This window comes from Siphateles boraxobius, unplaced genomic scaffold, assembly GCF_051911475.1.
Source record: "Siphateles boraxobius isolate OS27281-9 unplaced genomic scaffold, OSU_SipBor_1 16, whole genome shotgun sequence".
Taxonomy (NCBI): domain Eukaryota; kingdom Metazoa; phylum Chordata; class Actinopteri; order Cypriniformes; family Leuciscidae; genus Siphateles; species Siphateles boraxobius.
Window position 1 is genome coordinate 3650430 of NW_027508766.1, and position 14671 is coordinate 3665100.

Sequence of the window (14671 nt, forward strand, 5' to 3'; positions counted from 1 at the left end):
TTACATTTTGAATCCTAGGTTTTCAATATGGTCTCAGAATGTTGGATCCCATTTTATGAGTGTACGTGTACCGTTGTGTTTTGTAATGATATTCTTTATTTTGTGGGAGGTTAATGAAATGTTGTCTGCCATCTTCCTTGCAGAACAATATCCCAGGAAGTACTATGACCCGTAGAAACACGTACGTATGTACAGATCGTTCCAGCACTGACCGACACTCGCTGCTGCAGAACGGCAAAGACAACAGGTGACAAACACACATTCACAAGCATAGTCACACTGCTGCATATTGCAGTGCCCTGCTTGCCTCTCATTCACTGTCTGTGTCTATCTCTCCTCAGCTCTCTGTCTCACCGCCTCCCTCCCACCTCTCCATCCACTCTCAGTATTGTTGGAGCGGGAGCATCCTCCTCCTCTTCCTCAGGTGAGCGCTGTCGGCTGACACGTGGATCCACCATCCGGAGCACCTTCCATGGGGGTCAGCTCCGTGACCGTGTACCGCCCACCTATGGACCTCCGCCCACGTCGCCCACCCTCAGTCATGACGCTGGAGCCCTGCCGGCCAATGCCCGCAGCCGGGCCACCTCTAACCTGTTCAGCAAACTCACCTCCAAACTCACACGCAGGTAAGAGGAGAAGTTCTCATTATACAAATAAAAACATATGCATAGTTATGCATTAAAAAGTATCACACATCACATGACAGACAACATTTTTAAGCATAATTTAGAATGGAAATCTGTCTCTGATCCAGATTCCCCTGATTCTAAAGCTGTTTACTCTGATAAAGTTTTTTTTTTGCTGGAGGTTTGTTGGTCACTGTACTTTTAGTTACTACCTGGCATTTGTGCTGCTGGATGCAGTAGTGTATAATCCATTATATCATATGGGCTTGACTTTAACACCATCCAAGCCGCCAAATGCGGGAGGATTTCAGCAGTGGCGCGTAACGCATTCACTCCTTCTAGCCACTTTGGGGGGGTTGAATTTTATATATAATATATACATTTTTCTATTGTATTGTCATATTTTTCGCCATTTTTTATTCATGATTAATAACTAGTCTAAAATTAAGAAACCCCTAGAAAACAGTAAAAAAACAACAACAAATAGATGTGTACATTTAAGATAGGCTACTTAATTTATTATTCCGATATCCAAATATGATACTAAATCACACAGGAAAAAGGACTTTTATTTGTGACGTGCTGTCTTTGCATTTGAACATTGCACATTTTAAACAGGACACGCATTAGCTGAATAAACGTTAGCCAATACAAACATATTTTAGATGCATATTTTATACATATTTTAGCCAATACAAACATATAGAAAATAGTTGACAATGAATAGACAGGAGTCCAATAATAGCAAAACGAATCACTTATTCTAAAAAGAATATCAAGTATATAAGTTTAGATGAATCCGAAATATGGGGCTGTGTTAACAGTAAAACGTCTGTCTTTTAACGAATTTTTAAAAAATACGGATGGATAATACAAAATGCTTTGACATTTTGACAGAAAAAAACACAACCTAAAAACAAAATTTAAACTTAGCCCGTCAATTTACAATTATCTTCTCTCTCTGTGCGCGCGGTCTGTGTTTGTGAGAGAGAGCTCGCGCAGCACTGATAGAACGGTACTTTTTAATCCATAAGTAACTAATACGCTAGTATTCATACAAAATAATTATGTAACATAATTAGGTACTTTAGTTATTATTAACAATAACATAACACATGCAGACTACGTTTCTCAACACTGAGAATGAATAAATAAATGCCTGTTTCTCCAGACTTGTGCTTATCAGTAATCCACAAATTACAAAGCTTTCATAATCACTAAACCATAGCGATTTTAATTTTATTTAGATTTATTGTTCATTTAGATTTAAAATGCATATTTAAGCATTTTATAATTTGCATGGCTGAATGATGTTTTCCTCTTATCTGAGTGACCATGAATGAAGGAGTATTTTAATCCATGCGATCACCCCCCTATTGTTCATCGAATCCAGATTAAGTTAACTAAAAAAAATATTTCAACTTTCCACATCCACCCCAGCCCGTTTACATTCAGGAGTCAGAAGTGCTGTTACTACTGTACTGTCCTCGCTTATGAACTCAGTCAGACGTCGGGCCGCGGGAGTGGAAGAGGATCGGTCTTGCTGCCGATTTTCACTCTTTTTAGTGATAGGCCTTACACATCTGTCAATCATCCCCACTTGCTATTTGGGGAATGAACCCAGCGCTATGATTGGTCGAACTCCGCTTCTTTTGCTGTTGCTTGATTTGAGGACTGCGCGTGCACAGAAGCGTCACCAGGTTTTTGCGTAGTTTAGAGTGACAAATCGTACCACCGTACTTTGAGGTCAAAATGCGTACCCACTACGCAAAATGCGTACAGGTTGGCAGGTCTGGATACATATCGATCCTGAAATATCTGAAACCCTTCCAATACTCATTTTCCGCAGAATAGATACACGATACCAGCTGCACTTTCTCGCTTTCTCATCTCTCCGACAGCGAATTGACACACAAACCCGCCTCCCCTCACTCACTCGTTTCATTTGCTCCAGATGATGTTGTTGTTGTTACAGGACTTCAATTCTGATGTGGGATTGCACGTTTTGCACATAATTTTACTCATTCCCGTGGATTTTGTTTTTAGACACAAAAGTATGTGCACATAAAGCCCCCTCTCAGTACTATTGAGTACTATACGTTGCTTATTGCACTTAAACAGTCAAATACACACAAAATAATGTTAAAATGCCAGTCTTCATGAGTATTCATGTAAACAATCAGTTTTTTTTAAGTGAACATAAGCAGTTAAGAAAGAAAACGCATGTGTAACAGTATAATGGATCCGTTCATCAGGTCTTAAAGTGACAGCAGCCTAATTAACCTGCTGACAAATTTTAATATTATCTCATAATTTGGCAGCAGGTATATTAGGGATTCTTTTAAAAAAATAAAGAGCTAGAGTATGACCTGTCCAATAACACTGGGGAATTCTTTCAGATTAAAAATTAGTTGTACACTCATGCTTCACACCTTTACCATTCCTTGGCGTATTGCCCTTTTTTTCAAGCTTTCCAAGCTTACAAATGTGTACCTTTCATAATCTCTCCCTCTTTGTTCTTATTTCTGTTACCTTTCTTTCTCCCCATTTGCTCTCACTATCACTCAATCCTTCTGTCTTTGACTTTCTCTCTGTCTTTCTCTTGCTCTCCTCATTGTGTTTCTCTCTCCTAGGGTCAATCTTGACCCCTCTAAACGCCAAGGCTCTAATAAATCAGTGTCGGGTTGCACTCTTCCACAGGGATCCAAAACAGTTAGTAAGTTCCCCTGTCTGCCTCTGTTTGCCTGTCTGTTGCAGCTGCACGTCCGTCTGTCTCTGCACATGGCACGCCTATCTGCATGCAATGTCCTTTGCAGAATTGTGCGAGTCTGATAAATAGGCTGTGAGGGTGAGGAAAGTCTAGATGATGGTGCATGGAGGTTTTGTCTCTAATCGGTTTGCATGCACCCAGGAACATGCAAACGTTTTTATTCGTTATGACTGTTGTACTTTGCTCATCAACATCAGGATAGTTAGTTATATTGACCAAATTGCAGATAAAATTGCTGGGTCATCTTCATACAGGACTGAGAGATCCAGATACGCATGTTTGTCTTTGTTAGTTATGCTGGAGTTGTGTGAATGCATCGGTCACTGTTGGGATAATGCAGATCATCTCCAGATGTGTAATTTTTTGCAGGATCACAAATGAATCTGAGGGAGTCAGCAGATCTTCGGTCACAGGGTGAGTCCTCATATGATACTACATGTTATGATCAAGAAATATCCAAGTAAATCTTCATGTCATACCGACTTTAAGAACAGACTTTGTCAACAGATTGCAATGAATAGACTAATATAAACTTAATATAATATAAAATAATTTATAGCATAATTGTTATACATGTAAATAACACTAAAGCATCAATACACACATAAAGTAACAGGAAAAAAATCTGCCAATAATTAACATAAAAATATTCTTAATAAGTAGTAATAGTAAATAATAGTAATAAAAATAATAACATTATACAATTGCATAAAACAAGGGTAATGAAAGCAGTGACTTCTTTCTGAAGATGTGAAGCTCAAATATGAGTTTTGCAGGAACTTTTTTATGTAAATCTTTCTCAGTATTGGTCTCTCTCGTTCTCTCTATTTTTCAGTGGCCATTTATCTGGGGATCAGAAAGCGTCCCAGTCCTGGTGCAGGGGAGGGGGGTGGGATGTAAGGGGTCGTTTCCCCCGTCCCCCCCGGGCCCCTGCAGAAGTGGTACTGGCCTTGCGTGAAGCAGCGAGGGGATGTGGCTGCCAGGTCCGGCACGCTGGCCCGTTTCTGCTGTGCTGCAGTCATGGGTCGGCAGGATCAAAAGTCGCATTCCAAGCTGAGGTGTGCCAACTGAGTGTGGGTCCCGCAGAGGCTAACGGAGTACGCTACACACGCCTGTGGGGGGCTCCCCTCGCCTTCAGGCACATCGCATCGCAGATCTCTAAAGAGGTGGAGCTCTGAGGGGACGGGGGAGGAGACTTGACTCGTAGATGTCCCCTCACTATATCCGTTGTTATAGAGATCTGACCTATGTGTTATAGACAAAATCTGATCCCTCCAATAACACTCAATACACACCTGAACACACATACATGTAAACAAACACAGTCACCTTAAAAGCACGGGACACTCAATCCTGAATATGTGGAAATCTAAAGTACAAAAACAAGCACACCCCTTCCATGCACAACATAAACCTGAGCGCTTCTTAACACGGATACACCCCCCCACACACACACACACACACACACACACACACACACACACACACACACACACACACACACACACACACACACACACACACACACACACACTCACTCTCACTCCCTGAACAGCCTCATTCACTGGGTCTGGATTGAATCCAGTTTAGTATTTTTATTCTCATTCTAGTCATGAAATTCTTACTTCAATAATTGATGTCATTCTTTTTTTTAACCACTTTTGTATGTTTTCAACAAGTCTTGACATTTTAAACGGGTCATCATTTTTATGTTTTTGTGATTTAATGTGTCTTACATTTTCTTAATACTAAGTCAAAGCATTGAATCATTGACAATGTAGGACTGTAGCTGCCAATGAACTATATGCACAAATGTGAAGTTGGCAAACACACACAACACAAACTAACTTCATCATAGCTCACAGTGCCCACCCAAATCCACATCACATTCGCTGGCGACCACAAATTTGATCAGGCTGCAAGCCAACCATCTACTCTTTGTTTTTGAGATTGCCCAAGCAAAATTTTGTTCCCTAGAAAATCAGTTTTTCTGATGTATGGTGCCACTTTACTTACTTTCTACCATGTTTAATTTTGAAAAGACATTTAATGCCAAATGACTTTCCCTGACCCTCTCGGATAGGCACGTTGATTGGTTGGTTGTTAAACCTTCATTTTAACTCCTATTTAGTGAAACTTTGCAAATAGTCACCTCTCCTTTAACCCAGTCTGAGTGGAGTTGAGGTTATCACATGAGTGATTTTACTAAGACAGATGGTTTTGGGTTCAGTGTCATAAAAAAGACACACCTCCTGCATTGTAGATATCTGATTAAATTTCATGTCTAGAAAAAAACACCTTTCCTATTCAATATTATTTAATTGTCAATAGATTAATAAAAAGAAATAGAAAACTAAGAATCCAATACAGAAATGGTGTTTGCATTGCAAAATATGTTGTGGTTTAGCATTTGCAGACATTAAATAATAGTCACATTCATTAGCACATACATGTCAGCTTTTTTCATTAAAATTCCCAGGCTTTATATGACTAAATTGGTTTTGAAAAATCTTTTGATCCCTTACCCAATCATTTTGGCTCCAGATATCTAAAATGCAGGATGTTTTAATGCAGGACTACAAGGAAGAGGTTCAGTGCTCTCACTACTGAAATATGTTTTGGGGGCAAATGCACCAACAGGGCTTTGAAAAACTTGATTTTATTTATTTATTGTAAAATCAGTTGCACTTGCTATCTTGTAATAATATGGCATCTATATGGCTCTGTTTCCATTGCAAAATCTTAACAATGCTTTGTAACTAACAGAAATATAGTTTTAAAATGGACCATTTTGCTTTAGCTCATGTTGGTTTTTAGCCATACACAAGTTTGTTTCTTTAACAGATATGTAATCATGTTATAATCAATTTAACTTGGTTAAATTGGTTTAATTTGCAGGTTTGAGACCTGAATACAATATATATGCTGCTTCATATTTTTTTGCCATGGGTAGAATTAGGTTTGATTGGAGCTTATTTGTTCTTTTTTGAAATAATACTCTCGGCCCACTTTTTGATCGAGCAAGTTCTGGTTTTTGATGTGTAAGAAGTCCTAGTTTTGCAATAGTTGTCAATTTGCCAAGCATAAGCAATTCACAACCGATGGTGATCAAAATGTAATTGTGAATGATGATAATTGTGCAATAGCATTAGATGTTACTGTCATGTCTAGAAGTTGTTTCTATCTTAATGCAAAGTCATGCTTTGACCCTGTTGGTGCTGCCAGCCCGTAGAGAGTAAGATATTGATCAAATACATGGTTTGAGCAATGAGGGCATAGTGTATAGGACACTTCTTGCTAGTTCAGTTTGGATAAACAAGTTGATTTAATATGGTTGGTCTGTTATTTTTTGATTGGGGAGTCATTGTGCTGTCATGTGTGAAATATATTGTAGATACTAAAGGATTATATGCCACTTTCTCCATGTTTGTGATGACATCTCCCTCTGTTCATGAGAGGGTGTTGGATTATGGTACAGAAAACAAGCTTGGTTCTTGATTTTGGTTTTGTCTGCTGCAAGTATGTCAAATGCTTTGAGATGCTTGAAAGTTCACTTGTGATGACTGACTCCACAGGTATCACTGCTGTGGTGCTTCACCGTTGACCTTTAGCCAGACAGTGAGTCTCCTAGCCCACCTTGCAAGTCTGACATCTCATCATTCATCCACTTTTTGTTGTTCACTTTATTCTCTGCTTTTGTGCCGCACATTCGCAAAGACACCTAGTTTCTCCTCGTCCAATTGCTGAATCACTGGAAATCCTCGTGTCATTGTTCTGTCTGCTCTGTGACTGGACTCCTGTTGTGGAGACGCTTCCTGTTTCAAACTGAACAGGGTTAAGACTGCAAGTCCTGGACCAGTCTGACCCGGTCTCCGAATCAGACCGGATCTGTCTGGTTAGGACTGCTAAGATCTGTATCTGTTCGACGTCCATTAAGACCTCTGTGCACTCATGTTGACTTGAATCAGCTGCATCCTACGGCTCTGTGGGTTTGTACCCATGTTTGGCCACCGGAAGGCGCCAATGTCTTAAATGTGAACACTTTGAATTGTGTATATTTGCACAGGTACTTAATTTATTTTCTAGAATAATTATCTTGGGAGAAAAAAAATTATTGGTTTATATCAGTCAGATTCTGGCTGTATATAAAAATGATGATACTGATGATAATATTGTGAGTATAGTATATACAGTATTTTAGAATTCCAGGTTAATTCATAGCTAGAGCAGAGACCCTCTGCTAGCTCTCCAGACGTTTCTATGTGTGCTGAAGTGAAACACTAACCTGCAATCCTGCATGATTCAGAGCAAGGATGGAGAAAGAGAGACTACATGTGAAATAACAGAACTGGCAAAGGCAAAAGAATTTGAGGGAGAGAGAGAGCGTGTATGCGTGTGCATGTACGTGTGAATGTGTGCGTATGTGTATTGCGCTACTCTGTTGCCCTGCCCCCCCCCTCTCTCTCTCTCTCTCTCTGCTGGTAGGAAATGTTTGTGTAAGAGGATTATGGCAGCCATACTTGACCTGGAGTGAAAGTGTGTTCGTATGAATGAGCCTTTCTTAATGTCATTTAAAGGCATTAAAAAGAGTATTAGGGAGAATTGGGAGTTGGTGTGCCGGGCTTGACACGTTTGAATGACAAACAAATCCCTCCAGTTCAGTGTTGTACTGTCTGTGATGTAAACTGTCTGCTATGACATTGGGTTTCTCATGATGCATTTAACTAATATGCAATATGACAAGAGAGAAGTCAGGTGTACAAACTATATAGATGGCAAGAGAGAGCAAGAGAGAGAGATTAAAAACTTGATGCTGTTTGCAGAAAGTAATCCCCCCAGAGGTGTTTGCACCTCTGGCCAAATATTAAAATGGAAACAAAAAATCTTGAGAGAAAATAAACTTCACTGATGTTGGCATCTTTGCTTGTGTTCAATTATTGAATTACTTTATTTGGTGTCTGATTAGAAGAGATAGAATATCACTTATGTATTTATTTATCATGCATTTATATTATCATGAACATGTTAAAGTCCCGCTGTAGTCAATAATTGTATCCCTTAAAACTAATCTTTGATCACCAAAAAGACATATTTAAAAAATAAAATCTTCATGCCTTAAAATAGCTTGAATGCAACTATATACCCTTGCTTCATTTAGTACTTGCGGAAACATGAATATGCTATTTAGCCACGCCCCCACTCATGCCAACTTTATATATTCACTCTGCTGTTTAGTGGAAATCCCACCCTGCAGCTAATTCTAAAGATTTAATTGGTCGTGTCAATCACTGTACTAATTGCCTACACCAAACACTGATCCTAGACCTACCTGTCACTGTAACCTTAACCAATGAAATTAGGGGGGGAATCACGCACGTCGGACACAACGGAAATTAATATGATTAGTCTTTTGGATGACTTTATCAAACAGCTAATAATGTGTTGCTAATGTTACACAAACTATGTTCCCGTTCACCATCTCAGTCTGCCTTCTAACAATCATCAGAAACGCTTTGAACAACTCAGAACGTCAGTCGAGAAAGTCATATAGTTCATCATAACATCGTAACATACATCATACACCCGCTATATTGCTAAATCTACCTGATTTTTCATATCAACAGAAAAATATACCGGGATAACCTGGCATCTCTCGAGACTCCCCTGCTAATTTGCTGTTAATGATATGCTAAAGCCCGAACATTGATGTGATTGGTTACAAGGTAGTTTGTGATGTCAGAATGTCCAGCTATTTCAAACCGTGTCTTTTTTTCACTGCAGTTTTAAGGAGAAAATGAATGTATGAATTTGCACATGGTTTGACTTAAAGCACATTAAAAAAACACCACATAAACTTATAAACAACATAACAAAAATCACACTTTAAATTAAATTATTTTTAACTTTCATCTAAACTGAAACTATATGCTCACAAATGTGATAAAATACAAGATGTATATGTGTTTTATGGGGTATGTTTATTCAAATACAACTTGATTGATTCACTTTTTACAACCAAGAATGAAATTGAGGTGAAGCCTCGACGTCAGGCACTCACACCTGCGCCGACAATCTGATCCCAAGATGTTACCAACTGAACAGGGAACAAAGTGGAAAAAGGTGATGGCGAAGACATGGAAAATAAAGAAGAAAGGAAAAAGGAAAGCAAGACAGATGCAAAGGCTAGACTGTCTATGTGTTTTCGAGCAGCAGTTTCCTCTGCGTTGATGTAAGATTGCAAGATGGACTGTAAAAAAAATACAAAGACAAGGAAAAAAATAGAAGGGCTCCTGCTTTACTTCTGGGCAGGGATCATGCTGTCGATTGACTCGCCCTTCTCCAGCTTCTTCTCCATCTCGACCATCAGCTTGACGCCATCAACCACACACTGCACCTGTTCAACCTCTGAAGAGCCAATACGGTCAGCGTTGGAAATGTCAAACACTCCACCAACGGAAGCAGTGTCCACACCACCTGAGAGAAATAAAGGAAGATGGAACAAGTGGAGGTCAACAAATGGAGATGTTAACTACATGTCTCCATTAACACCAATAAACATTTCCATGCTTTTTGCATATATGTTCATTGTTCAGTGTTTGTATACCTGTGCCACGTTTCTGCAGGCGCAGTCTGGTCAGGATCTCCTCAAACTTGGCATGTGTGCTCAGCTTGGGCAGCTTGACGTGGACACCACCACGCAGTCCTGTGCCCAGGTTGGAGGGGCAGGTCAGAACGAAACCAAGATGCTCGTTCCACATGAATCCATGGTTGTGCTTCTTGAAAATTTCCTCAATCTGTCAAAGCAGAACACACACATGCTCACATGCTCCGGGTGACAACAGTCAGTTATGTGTGTGCATTTATTTGTGCATGTTCTCCTTACCCTCTGAAGACCAACACAGAAGCGCTTAAACACTTCCTTCATGTTGCCACCCTTCTGCATGGCAATGACACGCAGATGATCCTCCTCATTCACCCAGACCAGGAAGCTCTTGTTCTCATTGTGCCTGTAATTGAAGCATAGGCATCCATTTACAATACAAAACCTAATTTATATCACCCAGCTAATATAAATTGTCTTCTATTGAAGACACTAAACATGGAGTTGTTTCGAGCTATTTTCATTGACGTAGAAAAAAGTAACTGGGAATATATTGTCTAAAATGTCACTCAGTATTAACTTCTTGCTAATATATGTCGATGTTGCACTTGCAATCATGCTGTAGGTGTGGCTATCATCATGGATATTCTGAAAAACTTGCTTGTGTGGTATTGATTAATTAAATAATATATTACCTTTGTCCAGTCATTTGACTCATGTGATGCGTCTCATTTCGAAGGTCGCATTTGTTGGCCTCATATGTCATTGAGGCTACATTTAAGAAAAGTAACCATTACTCTGGGATGTAAAGGTTGCATTTCTGAAATGAGGGAGTCTCAAAGTAAGAAAGAAATATGTCAGTTTTATAATGGTTACTTTTCTGAAATGAGACAAACTAAACGACGTATATGGCCGACAATTGCGACGATGCACAGCGCAACCTTTGAAATGAGACACAGCTGTAGATAACTATGATTCGACTTACCAAATGCCTCTGGCATCGGGCCAGTCGCGGGCCATACCAGCAGCCAGCAGCAGGGGGGAGACGGGTTTGTCAAACAGGAAGTGGTCAGCGATCAGCTGCTCCTGCTCGGCATCAGTCATGGACTTCAGGGGGTAATACTTGCCCTTGAACTCTCCGTCCAAGCTGTTCAGAGCTGGAGGAATAAAGAGATCCCAAACTTATACTGATTCCACACTCGCTTTCTTCAATTATATTCTTGTGCTATTCACCCTTACAATTCTGAACTGCTGTTGGGGTTTGTAAGGTGTGAAATAAAATAAACTATAAACAATACAAAACAAAAATTAAAATTAAAACTGAAAATATGAAAATAATTCAAAGCGTATTGAAAATATGAATCAATACAATAATCATATGTAATAATACTGAAATAACGCTGATGTGTGCACACCTTCAACAGACAGCCTCTCCACAGCTCTGCGCTCTCCACGGGTGTTGTGGGGGGGCAGGGCGTATCCCTTGATGCTGCGGCCGGTACGCACACGGCTGCTCAGAACGTAGTTGGGGTCCAGGTCATCACCACCCTACAAATAGAGATTTAACAAATTTCAGTCCCAGTTATTGTTAAACAATAGATTCTGATTAGTTTAGCATTATCATGTGGTTTGGGACAAGCTCACATTTCAAATTATTCAAGTAAATTAACAGTTGAGGTCAAGGAGTTTACTGTTGTCTCCTGTCAAGGATCAATTAAGAGCATCTATAGCCTTTATACAATTTTTGTTATTTCTGTTTTGTACCTTCAGGTTCTCAAAGTTGAGGTCGGTCTTGTGTTTGGCAGTTGCCTTGTATCCACCATGGCGGTCGGAAATGATAGGGTCGAGGAGATCCTTGAAAACTTCGTAGGACTCCTCATCACCAGCAACGCAGCCGACAGTCATGATGAAGGGGTGACCTGGAGAAAAGTGTCAACTCATCAATATATAGACAGAAGGAAACATGCTGTGCTTCCTAAACAAATTCAGGCTTGATTGGGGTAAATACTGTTTGTGGAAAGGATGTAAAACTGATGTCTTTGCTCACCTGGGTTGTCAACACCGGTCTGGATGACATCATCCAGGGTGTACCCAGTGGAGGTCTGCTTGTCCCTTAGCTTGGCATAGATTTCCTTAGTCAGCACCTTGGCCATGTGGTTGTTGTGCTTGGTAAGGTCTGGATACTCATCATCAACTGAAAAGTTCAGCTTGAAGTTGTTGTGGGTGTTTCCGAAAGGCATGGTTGCGTTTATAACACTGTGGATTTGACAAAGAGAAAGTGAGAAAGATTATTTGCATTTGATTCCTTGAATTTTCATATATTACTTCCACACACGCACATCTCACTTGTCTCTGACCTCAACTGTTTGAACTTAAATTGATTAATTCTGCTTAGTCAGTTAGGCTGGAAAGACCAACTTCAACCAAATGTGTAAAAGCTTGCCACATGACTGTGTCGCCAACTGCTGCAAACACTATAGCTTCAGGTTTATATGTATAAAAAGGTAGTAAGAAATTTACCATTTACCAAATGGTTTCAAAATGTGTTTACAGCATGCTGACTGAAATTAAACCATATTCAGTGCAGAACCATAACTGCTAAAACATCAGCTTCCATTGAATTGAGAAGAATGATACACATGTGAAACAGTCTGTCTGGTATACTAGCAAGTTCCACCTGAGGTCCTCACTTGTTATTTGATATGTCTGATTGTACCATGAATAGGAGAGACGCTCCCCAGTCTAAATCTAGACAGATCTATTTTTACTATGGTGTTCACTCCCTCCCATTACTTTCACATAATCTCGAACCTCTCCAAAAAAACATTGCACTGTTTTCCACATAAATAGTCACATAGCTTTGTATATGTTATTAAAACTATTCTCATATGTTCTGAGCTGTTTCCTCAGACTCACGTGTTAATCATGTCATGGTTGTGAAATGATATCGTTTAGATGAAATCAAGTTCTATGTAACATACAAAACATAAAGTTGTCATTTGAATTATTTTGTATTAATTTCTGTGCTGTGGAATACACCTATCAGAAGATACTCGCATGAGTACCACAAGATTTTATTTTAAGAAAAGCCAGCAGAGGGAACCTGTTCCATATGTGTCAGTATGAGAAACATAAGCACATCTCAGGATTTTTTATGGCTGTATCCGATTATGATCTGAGAGCTGCTGCATATCACATGTTTTACATCTGCTCCCACATTTAAGCATAGGTCAACCAAACCAAGAGTCCCTCATCCAAAATATTAAAACATGCACAAAATTAAAAAATATATTAAAATTTTCATAGTAAATCCAGATGCCTTTGATAAACACTCCAGTATTCCTGTCATAAAAAAGATTGTGCATCTGATATCATGTTGGAGTGTATCATTATCATAAATACATTTTAATCAAATAGCATCTGACTATGAAGATTTTAAAAGGATTTACAAATTGTAAAATGTATGCAGCCCAGTTAATCACTTCTATTTTGCTTTTATATTTTAAGGAGTATTCCACTAGAATCTTTTTCTCTAAATTATTTTATCTAATTTAATTAAATTATTGCTTCTTTTTTTAAGACTCTCCTTGCTGTGAATGATGTTTATTAAAGAATGTTGATGTCTTTACCTGCACAAAAGACAACAAAAGTGGTAACAGTCCTTGGGATCAGATCCTGTTCACCAAAGCCGAAATAGGGGTCACCCAAGCGAGAACAGTCCGATTTGGGTTTATATACCTGCAACCACTGCACGCCATTGGCTGACCCATTTTAGAGCTTGCTGAAATCTGATTGGCTGGCCCCAGTCTCTTATGCCCTGTTTAGTGTAAGAAAAGCTTCAATTTAGATCCCGGCATCTTAAATGAGGTGGCAGCTGTGGGTTGTGTCCCCCTCCACTCGAATATCCATTTACACTTCCCACCCCATAGATAGCTTTCCAGTAAGGTTTAGGTTGGAGGAGGGGTGATGGGACATGGAGGGTCTGCCATGCTAAAAAGGCTGAGCAGCACTTTTGCCAAACATACCATGGATATCAGAAGTGCTCACGTCAGGCCGATGGCTTTGGAAAAAAATCAACTGGTAGGCTCCGGCCATCTCATGATTTTTGGTGCAAATTCACTTAGCAGTTTTGCAGATGAAGTTTGCTAGGGTGTCACATTTAAGTTATTTATCTGTTCATGTTGGACGCCATATTTATGCTTTGGGAGAAAAGGTCATAATCTTTTATCATATGAAAGTTAATTGGACATACAGCTCAGACCTAAACATAACCGTAAAGCCCAACCTCTATAAAATTGTTTGTATGATCCAATTCAGGTAATATCATACGATTTTGCCATCTTGCAAAATTATTAAATATCTAATTATGTTGCCAAGTGAGTGTTTATATGAAAACCATCAATATCACAAAATATCTTGAACTCTTAGCTTTTGTTTTATTCAGACTCTGTTGTGTCTTTTTGTAATTCAAAGAGAGGTATTTCCATCTCTCAAGTTTCTGTCACGCTCACACATACATGTTCTCACTCAGGGAGGCTCCGTTAGTGTCCCCAGTAATAGTCTCACTGGATATTATGGGTAACCCCCTCCCCCAATGTATCTGTCTAGTAATCCAATCAGCTGCAACTTGCGTAATACATACATTTTGTTAAGTAATCCATTGTAATGATTTAA

General features: G+C 39.3%; 2 protein-coding genes across 4 annotated transcripts in view; one reads left to right on the forward strand and one right to left on the reverse strand.

Moving 5' to 3' along the window:
- The window catches only part of mark4a (MAP/microtubule affinity-regulating kinase 4a), a 29150-nt gene extending 20837 nt beyond the window's left edge, over window positions 1-8313 (forward strand). Inside the window, exons 14-18 of one of the 3 annotated variants that reach the window (XM_077231169.1) lie at window positions 144-247; window positions 342-626; window positions 3260-3342; window positions 3766-3810; window positions 4232-8313. In XM_077231169.1, the coding sequence (XP_077087284.1) occupies window positions 144-247; window positions 342-626; window positions 3260-3342; window positions 3766-3810; window positions 4232-4296 (582 nt within the window). In that variant the 3' untranslated portion in view covers window positions 4297-8313. Of the gene's footprint in view, window positions 1-143; window positions 248-341; window positions 627-3259; window positions 3343-3765; window positions 3857-4231 lie in introns of all 3 variants that reach the window. The other 2 variants (XM_077231170.1, XM_077231168.1) reach the window with 2 other exon arrangements.
- A 1042-nt stretch (window positions 8314-9355) lies between these two features.
- ckma (creatine kinase, muscle a) lies at window positions 9356-13900 on the reverse strand. The gene is made up of 8 exons (XM_077231177.1): window positions 13627-13900; window positions 12045-12253; window positions 11762-11916; window positions 11413-11545; window positions 10983-11154; window positions 10280-10403; window positions 10001-10190; window positions 9356-9870 (listed from the first exon to the last, which is right to left on the reverse strand). The coding sequence occupies exons 2-8, from the start codon at window positions 12235-12237 to the stop codon at window positions 9692-9694; spliced, it is 1146 nt and encodes a 381-aa protein (XP_077087292.1). The 5' UTR covers window positions 12238-12253; window positions 13627-13900; the 3' UTR covers window positions 9356-9691.
- Between the last annotated feature and the right edge of the window lie 771 nt (window positions 13901-14671).

Coding starts and splice junctions, on each gene's coding strand:
- ckma (XM_077231177.1), bottom strand. CDS start 12,237: ATGCCTTTCGGAAACACCCACAACAACTTCAAGCTGAACTTTTCAGTT. Junction 10,404..10,982: donor CCCGATGCCAGAGGCATTTG/GTAAGTCGAATC, acceptor CTTCAATTACAG/GCACAATGAGAACAAGAGCT. Junction 9,871..10,000: donor CCTGCAGAAACGTGGCACAG/GTATACAAACAC, acceptor TATTTCTCTCAG/GTGGTGTGGACACTGCTTCC.